General features: G+C 36.0%; 1 protein-coding gene across 1 annotated transcript; it reads right to left on the bottom strand.

The window, feature by feature from the left end:
* Positions 1 to 6,411: 6,411 nt before the first annotated feature.
* Positions 6,412 to 7,435, bottom strand: LOC117784191. Its single transcript, XM_034621853.1, has 3 exons — positions 7,351 to 7,435; positions 6,768 to 7,273; positions 6,412 to 6,711 (listed from the first exon to the last, which is right to left on the bottom strand). Exons 1-3 carry the CDS (start codon positions 7,377 to 7,379, stop codon positions 6,611 to 6,613), a joined length of 636 nt encoding a protein of 211 aa, XP_034477744.1. The 5' UTR covers positions 7,380 to 7,435; the 3' UTR covers positions 6,412 to 6,610.
* Positions 7,436 to 9,956: the final 2,521 nt, after the last annotated feature.

Raw genomic sequence — 9,956 nt, 5'->3', positions numbered from 1 at the left:
CGGGGCTGCCACTCTGCCCAAAAGGTTGGTCTCAGAAAAAAATTCCGATCTGGCAAGTCGTACCATTTTAGTCAAAAATTGCAAAAATAGTTGCAACTAAGAATAAACCTTGGGAATATAACTTCTAGCCTTCATTTAAGTTTATACCTTCATTTTATTTAGTTTCGTTTTTCAAATTTTCATTTAACTATTAATTTATTCCAAAATTTATTGGATTTTACAATTTATAAGTTAACTTAAATTTAAATCGGTGTTGGCAACTTGTTGAGCAGTGATGCTGTCGCACAGCTGATTTTAAATGTGCAGCACTCAGTGTACGAGTGCTGTAAGCTGAAAATGACACTGTTAAAATAGCAAAAGCAAGCAGTCGATAAAAGTGCGCGCCAATCGTACTGTGCAGTTTGAAATTCGTTTCCCCCCTTGCATATCGACAGCCTTTGTAAATTTTGGATAATTTAAATAATAACCCGTGGGCTTGACCCCATTTGCGTACAGTGATTTTAGGGCAACACATCCTCTCATAAATTATAAAGTGGCTGACCTTAAAACATGAACAAGTGGTTAACGCTGCTTGCGTAATTGTTGCCCAGTGAGACACGCCCATTTATTGATGCACCTGTGGAATTCTGACAACAGCAAGGATGTTGTTGTGGCTTGCCTGTGGCATGTATCAACATAATTGAATGATATTTGGCCATTTCGGCAAGTGCTCTTCGTTTTGCTTCCTGTAATTTTGGGTGATTTGCACGCATGAACATATCATAATTTTTGCAGCTGTTTGATTGATTTAAAGCTGCATCCTTTTAACATTTTTTTAACACAAGTGATTTGGACTTTGTTCAGCTTATGAGGTGGGCCACCTTTTGAGCATGCTGGTGGGTTCAACAGCCCAACAAAATGCCGAAACATGAGGCATAGAGAGAAATCTTCCAGACGATGGTTTTGTCAGAGTCAGAGCACAACAGCGTGCAGCTTATGGCTTCCGTATGCCTCACTCGCTCCACTGACTACGACGCGACCAAGAGACCAAGACACCCAAGACATCCCAGACCTCTTGGTTGCTTTTTTTCAGCCTCTGTACTTAGAAATTACAAAGGGTCTATTAAGTTTTTTATAGCAAAAAAATAGAACAAAAATTCGAAAACAGTTATTAAAACTCCTGAAAAAAATGTGAATTAAAGAGAAGTTAAAAAAAAGTGAACTTGTTGGATGTGTTTTGGCGTATTATTTTCATTTTCAACTGTTTTATTTATTAATATACAACTTTTCTAATTCTATAAATAATCAATAAAAATTTCCCAAGTGCAACAGAATCATCTTATTTTTTTAAATAATAACAGTTATATTTTTAATTACTTTTATAATTTTGTTTGTGTTTTTTTATTGAATATCTACAGAATCTAATACAGTCGGGCATGCTCGAATTCTGTTTTCCACTATATCGTTTTTTGCAATAACAACAGAGACAGCGGCAGAGAAATAGATACAGCTAGAGCTACAGATACAGATACACAAACAGATACAGATACGAGCAGAAACTCTAATTCTATTTTGCTGCCTCATTTTTCTCGGTTTTCTCAGTCAACAAGAAACTGCAAGAATGTCGACGACTTATAATTCGAGCAGCGTGTAAGATTTTCTCCGCTGTTTTGCTTCGTTGGTTTTAGGTCTAGGGAAAAAGAAGTTGGGGGCAATCAGCGAGAGTCGAGTACTCAGTTCATTATTATGGTATCACCAAGAAGACACCCATCTTGCGATCATTATATTCATCACAAACACGCGATATAAGAGTATATATATCGCTGTCTTTCTCTGTGCACTGTGTGCTCACTTTTTTGCGCAATTAACATTCCTTAAATGTCTCGCCAGGCCAGTCTTGAATCTCCAGTCTACAGTCTTCAGTCTTCAGTCTCCAGTCCCGAGTCTCCCCAAGTATGCCAGGCGCATGCGCCGCCTGCAATTGCAATTGTTGTTATCATCGAGTCTGCCCATCTGTCTGTCTGTCTGTCTGTCTGTCTGTCTGTCTGTCTGTCTGTCCGTCCGTCTGTCCGTCCGTCCGTCCGTCTGTCTTTCTGCCTGACCATGCGCCGAACCTGAAAAACTAGTTTCGATTGCAGTTTTGAAGTTTTTCGCATATCTGTGCATTTAACGCTCGAGTTGGGAAAGCCAAGTAAAAGCCGCAACGAATTGTTGCCACATTTCGCATTGCTTTTCCTCTGTTTTCACCATGCAACGTGCTGCACTTTTTGGCAAACTCTCAAACTGGTTGCGCTCATTTATGGCCAACATTGCCATGACTTTGTTGTTGTTGCTCAAAACCAAAGTCAAGGCTGGCCAAGCGATTGTATCTCCATCTCCTTTTCTCTCATTTTCTGTATGTTTTCTTTGCCTTTCTCTCTTTCTTTTTTTTATTTTTATTTTGTATGGCAATGCAAGTCAATTCAATTGATATTTCGTCGCTCGTCGTCCTCCTCGACAGTCGACTCATTAAAATTTATGCGCAGGAAACGGAAGCCCCGCAGACGCTGTTGCTGTTGCAGTTGCAGTTGCCGCAGACAAGACGCAGACAGCACTCGGTCTAGTCTATTCCTTGCCACATTCGTTGCAGTCGGCTGTTGGCAGTTGGCAGTCGGCATGACAAAAGCGGCAACAACCCGAACAAGCCAAGAAGTGTCACTCAAATTGCCAGCGATTCCACCACAAAAAAAAAATTGAAAGTGATGACACGCCCACACAGTAAACACGGCAACACATTGTTGTCTCATTCCTTACAAGGGCACACATACATGTACACGTATATCTATCTGTACATAAATATTTATGTGCATATCTATTTCTTATTATTTATGCAGCACTTTAATTGAATTGCAAGGGATGACAGCGTCAATGGGATATTTTTACTATTTTTCTAAATTGTATTTTTATATTTATTATTAACTTTTCTCATTATACCTAATTTTTTTTATAGCTAAAAATCTTAATGATACTGCACAGTCGAGTTCCTGCGAAATAATTATTTGAACATATTTTAATAAATTTGAATGCAGATTATATTTAAAGGGCACTCCATGATTAAATTGACATTCCGCTTGAAAATCGTTCCAGTTTTGACAAAGTTATGAGTGTTTGAAGTTGATCAGACTTTGGAACTTTCGAATTTTAAAAATATCAAAGGGGGCACCCTTACCATCCAAATCGAATTTTAGAAAAATAAATTTTTTTTTTAAATTAATAACATTTGAATGCAGAATAATATAAGAGACCAAACTATAATCAAAATGACATTCCGCTTTAAAATCGGTCTAGTTTTGCCAAAGAAATGAAAGTTTGAAGCTTATGAAACATTTGACATAGCCACTTTACAAGTATAAATTTTTGTTAAAATTATCCATGATTTTTAACAAGAAAATGAAACGTCTCAAAATAAAGTTTAAGCTTTAAAGTTGTGTTATACTAATTATGATATAAAAAGTTGATTAAAAGTAAAACGTGATTTAAAATTTTTAATTTAATAAATTTCAAAGGGATAATTAGAAATAACATCCAGCGGAGTAGTAATGAGTAATTCGACAATTTTAGTTAAGTTATAATATTTGAAAGTATCTGTTTTGTAAAGATTTGTCGGCAATATTTAAAAACTTTCATTTGTAAAAATTAAGTGTGCTAGTTTAAGAATAATATTTACTAAGTAGCATCTACTTAAGCAGCTTTCAAAGAAGCTGTCAATGGAAGCAAACAACTCCAAATGCCTCGAAAAACGCATTTCACACACATGTTGTCGTATGACAAGCAACGAAACATTGCAGCCACCAAAAAGAAACAATGGAGTGACTGAAGGGAGGCGAAGATGAAGAGGGAAACAAGTGGAGGAGAAGATGAAGAAGAAGAAGAAGAAGGCGGCGGCACATTACACTTGACTACGTCAAGATACAAGACTTTTGTTCCCATGAACTTCTTTTTATGTGAAGCAATCAGTTCAGTTTATATGCATAATACACTCATCACACTCTCTGCCTCTCTTTCTGGCTCTCTGTCTCACTCTAGCAATGTCAGTGACAGTTTGAATACCCCATCTCTCTCTCTTTCTCGTCACTTGCTGCGCTTTGTCTTTGCCTCGTCGCATTTTCTTGTCGCATTTTCACACAGCTTTTGGCTTTTTCCCTTCTCATGGCAATCTTTCCCTCAGCGTGGGCGTGAGAAACCCACTGAACTTCAAGTGCTCCGAAGGGCAAGTGTGACTCCATCTAACGCGACCGGAAGTCGCCAATGTTAGACCCCCTCTCTTTTCATCTGTTGGGTGGTCCCCATCGAGAAATTGAAAATGTTATAATTAATTCTGTTTCTACAATTTAAAAGAGGCATGCTGTGGACCGCCTGAAGCTTAGCAGCGTTTTAAAATGAAAATATGTATATATCGATAGTCGTTAATCGCTAATCGACTCACCTGCGGGGCTATGAACTTAAATTGTAGCCTAGTGTTAATGATATGCCTCACAAATCGTGAGTTTTAACTCCAACTTAAGGGAATTGTTTATGGCATCCGCTCAACACACTGAGTCATCATCTCGAAAGGGAAAACTGGGAAAAGACAGTTCCATTGATAGCTTTTATCATGACGTGGGTTGTCGCCTTTCTGACCATGGCTTTTACCAGTTCAAATTCATATGTTAATTCCTTAGTTTGTTTAACATTTTCCTAAGGTCCACATAAATAAACAAACAGAGAGAACAAGTGGCTCTGAGGCACAGCTTCCACATTGTGTGTGGCTCACAGTGCTGGCATTTCAGCTATTTTATAGCTGGACTTAGCTATTTCATATTAACGAAGAGTATTCAAAATGTAGAAGTGCTGTTAGCTAGAAATCTAACCTATTTTTTTTTTCAAATTTATTTGCTTGCGAGATACTTTAGAAAAGCAAAATATATTTTTGTGTAAAAAATTTATTAAGAAAAATAAAAATTATGAAATAAAATGAGATACTTGAAAATACAAAATAAGGAAGTATAAAAAAAAAAATGTATCAACGGCATTCTTATTCTTCGTATTCGTATTCTTCTTAATATAGATAATAGCAAATTTAAAATGTTTTGCTTCATAGCTCAAAATGTTTTAAAAATTATTTCGAGAACCAAAGTATTAAAGAAAAGAAAAAATAAACAAGAAAAACTATGTAAATTATTATAATCTGTATAATATGAGTTTTTTTAATTTTAAACTTAATAAATTTATTGGCTACTTTTAAGAAAATATCAATTGTATAGCACATTATATATATTTTCAAGTATTTTTATATAACCATTTTAGTACTTTTTGCCCTTGAATATTCGGCAGTTCTGGTGTCTCCACAGCGGGACAGTAAGAAGAGGAGAACTAGAAGAAGAATAAGAAGAAGCAGAAGTAGAGTTTTCAGTTTTCATATTTGTTGATTCACTTCATTTGTTTATCCCATTGAATTCACAGAGTTCGTGGGAATTATAGCATTCATCCGTTTGCTGCCAATGAACTAATTAAAAAAAAAAAAGAGGGGCGTTTCAATTGCACAATCGGTTTCCCATCGCTCCTCCTCTCTTCTCAACTCCCTCTGTTTGTGCTTCTTTAAGCGTCTGCTTTTTCGGCAACTCCATCCCCTGTTTCCCCTCAGAAGCATTCGCTTAAAAAGAAGCTCAACCACTTGAGTCAACCGAGCAATTGTGGTTCAGTTTTTAGTTAAGTCATTTCCTATCAATTTCCAGAAAAGAATCAGCCGGAAAAGCGACTACTACTTGTAAATTGGCAAAATCTGTTGGAGAGCTTAACAATGGATTGGAATGAAGGCACAGTTGGAACACACAGTTCTGTTGACGATGACGATTCGACGGAACCGTCATTCGTTGCTTCCACTTCCGTTTTGTTATGTTTTTGTTTTTTATTGTTTTCGCACCTCGTCCGCCTATCTTCCGCCTTCCGCCTTCCGTTCGGGTCGCGATCGGTCGTCGACGTTGCCGGCGGATATTCTACTTTACATAAGCGGCATTTCCTTCAATTTTTCCGGTCTTTATTCGACGTTTGGTAAGCGCATTTGCAGCGCCACATAGATTACAAATTGATTGATCTATTGCTTGCCTGATTGATTGACTGATGAAAGCACATTTCACATTTACATTCGTTTGCTGTGCCGACAATAAATCAAGACAGTAATTTTTGGAATCCTTGGCAAGTTTGCAGAGAAGCAACTAATTGATAATGTGATTGATGGTTTGATTGATTGATTAATAAAAGCAAATTAACATGTTGTAGCTGTTTCGACAATTAGTTTACCTTATCCTTTCGCAGTTAAATAATTGAATGATTGATCAATCGTTTGTTTGGAATAAAGATTGATCAGCAGATTGATTGATTTATAAAAACAAACAAAAAACATACTAAAGAACATTTAATAAATTTAAAATGTTAATTTTCGGCACATTAGTGGACTACAGATTGATTGACCCATGATTGATAGACTTGAGCATCAATTCATTGACAGACTTATGAAAGTAAATTTCAAATTTGATAGCAATCACAATTAAAATCCTTAGCACAGATAACAAAATGATTGACAACCCGATTGATTGATTGAAAATAGCACATTTCACCATAGATTAAAAAATGGGTTCATTATCGCATCCTTTATAATCACATAAGCACTGATACATAATGAAATCATACAAAACACGAGTACCAACTTATCATCTAAAGTGGGAAAAAATGATGATGATCAACATGATTGATTTAGATGATTTACTTACGAAAGGTTATACACGTAGTAAGATGCGGTTTAGGCTGAATGGGAATGGGTTTTGGTTGGGTGTCCTTATAGTGTTTATAGATTTTTTCATAATTAGATTGCAGAAGCAAAGATCTATCTGTAGAAGTCATTAATAAATCCTCCTCTTCGTCATCATCATATAAATATTCCTCATTGTCCTCAGAATCCTCCTCCTGGTTATCGGAGGATACACAATTACAGCTTTCCTTCGAAGACATTATTACGTTCCCCTCTTCGTCATACACAAAATCGTCATCCTGCTCCGACTGCAACTGCTGCTCCTGTTCTTTGTCCAGATTATTTTCAGCTGCCTGATACTCAACCTTCTGTGCATTGGGTGATATGGATTCATGTAGTGCCTGGACGATTGACTCCTCAGTGGCCAACTCCGTGGTGCATGTTGGGTTAAGGGCACTTGGCGCTATCTTTGCCACAGAGGTCATATAAATCGCACTTGCCGATTTGTATATGTTGACGGGGTTTAAACTGTATCGAGAATATGATATGGATTTTATGGAAAAGTAATGATAAAAACATTAAGAAATTAATTAGTATTCACGCACCTTTTGAGAAACAGACAAGATCGATGCATTTTGAATTTCAATATAAATTTATACGCGTTTAAAAAAAAACAAACGAAACATAAAAAAAAAATAAAAACTTATACAAATATGCAAATGACAAGATTTAAAATAATTTTAACGAAACTAAGTTCATTTTCACATTGAGCTCAATTTCATGGCCAGCTGATGGATTGATATTGAATTGGCATTGAATAAGTGTTGTTCATGCAACTGCAACAGCGTCAGCTGCTTGCCATATAGTGTCTGTGGCATGTGGCACGCTCGAAGTGGCGTCTTTTGAGTTTTGTTGCTGTTGTTGTTGTTGTTGCTGTGGAAACGACATCTGTTTCATATTACAAGGTAGCTGCCAAAGGTACAAGGTAAATGGCCATGTTGTTGCTGTTGTTGCCGCTGCTAGTGGCCCATTTGTCTCACTTCCTTTTACCTTTGAGTCGGCACAAACAACATCCCGGATGCTTAACTAAAGAGAAAGAGAAAGACAGACTAAAAAAGAGAGAGAGCGAGAATTCAAAACAGACAAATTCATAAAACTGCACTAAATGCAAAGTTCCAAAGTTACAACAGCAGCGACAATGAGCCACATGGTGTGGCATGCGGCATACAGCATACAGGAAGACACACACACACACACACACATACACACAGTACACATCTGTATCTTTAGCTGTATGTATCTGTGTTTGCATTTGTATCTGTGGCTGTTCATTCATAGAAAAACGAAACGAAACGAGCGGATGCACGGGCGGATGAAGCGCTTGAATCAGCAGCTACCTCTCTTTCACACTGCCTCTCTCTACCTTTCTTTTCTCCCTCTCTCTCTCTCTCTCTCTCTCTTTAGCTGTTGCCGTATCTTTTCTGTGCTGGTTCTATTTGGCTACCGCTGTTGATTATCATTATTTGCTATTGTTGTTGTCATAATTGTTCAACTATTATTTGCAAAAATCATAAAAAAAAGGTTGAAAATGCAATTAAACCTTTCCAACGAAATGAATGCCTGGAATTTTTTTTATAATAGTTACGCAATGCTTCCACATAAACTACGCTCTTGTTTCTGCTCTTCAATTGGAATATTTAAGCCATTCCAACACACTGGAATCATTTTGAATATCTGGATTACTCAACCCTTCCTCAACATTTTGATCATGGATTGTTATCTAATCTTATCATTAAATTACGAATCTATTTCTAGTACACTGAAAGTTTTTCCAATACAGTGTAATCAATTCCAATATTTTTTTCAAAACCATGGAAGCCTTACCAATGTACTGGAATCCTTAAAAACACACTGGACACCTTTCCAGTTAGGGCTTAATTAGTTTACATAACGCATCATCAATTAAATAATCAATTTCTTATACACCTGAAGCATTTCCAATACAGTGGAAACCTTTCCAGTTAGGGTGCATCCAGTTTACCCAATGAATCCAGTTTATCATCAGCTACTCCCACATATCGTTCTTGTATCTACTCTTCAATTAGACTATCTTCCCTTTCCCATTTTTCAATTGATGGCATTAGACATAAATCACGCGGATACTCTATAAATAAACACCTTGGGTGATCTACAGCTTGGCGTACATATATAAATCTAAACAAAACGTTAACATCAACTTCTTGCCAACAATAACAACGAGTTTATTGCACTTCATTTAGGCCGTCGAGTCTCTGAGAGCATTTCTCGTTTAACCTTAATGATGTGTTAATTGGGCAACGAATTCAACATGTCAATGGGTCTCTCTGTCTCCATCTCAGTCCCTTTCCCTCTTTACCTCTGTCTCTTTTAGATTTAGTACGAAATTGTGAAAGACATAAACAGCACATAAAACCCATACTAAAAACCACTTGCACACATTCATTCAAATTGTTTAGAAAGTGGCATAGAATACTGCACTTTAAATGATACATGTATAGATTTAGTTGTAGTCGATCTTGAGAACTTCAGAGACTCTAAATTATCAATGTGTATAAATAGGTTCAAGTGTTTTTATCATTTTTTTTTGCTTGTCAATATTTGCAAAACGCAGTGTGAGATTTTTTCACGCTGTGCCTGATAAAGAGAAACATATCATTAATTGAACTCTGCGATATAGCTAAATATTTATTCAAAGATAATACACTGCATTTATGAGATATGCCGATTTCTTTTAGCATTTTTTATATTTTATTGTAAGTAAAAGTTTAAGTTTAAATAGGAGTAAAATATTATGGATCAGTTCTGATAATAATTTCTACATTATTTCAGAAAATTTTTTGATTTAATTATAGCAGATATTTTTATTCTAAGATGTCTCTCTAATTAATGCCTATTTGCTCTGACAGATATCGCATTTTGTAATGTTCTTTTTGTAATTATTTAACGACAGACACTAAAGAACGTTAATAATTTCAGAACATTTCTCAAGATCGATCAATTAACATATAGTAATACCTGAACACAATTTCCTTTCTTTCGAAAGCTCATCTGCCAATTTCTGATAATCTTTTTAAAATTTAATATAATAACTTGCATATTTCAAGAATAGGCTTGGTTTTTCTGCAAATCCAATAAAATTCCCATTCCATTAAATAAAAACTCCAATATCGAA

This window comes from Drosophila innubila (assembly GCF_004354385.1).
Source record: "Drosophila innubila isolate TH190305 chromosome 2R unlocalized genomic scaffold, UK_Dinn_1.0 1_C_2R, whole genome shotgun sequence".
NCBI lineage: Eukaryota > Metazoa > Arthropoda > Insecta > Diptera > Drosophilidae > Drosophila > Drosophila innubila.
Note: the sequence above shows the minus strand (reverse complement) of the source record. Positions and strands in the feature narration are given on the sequence as shown.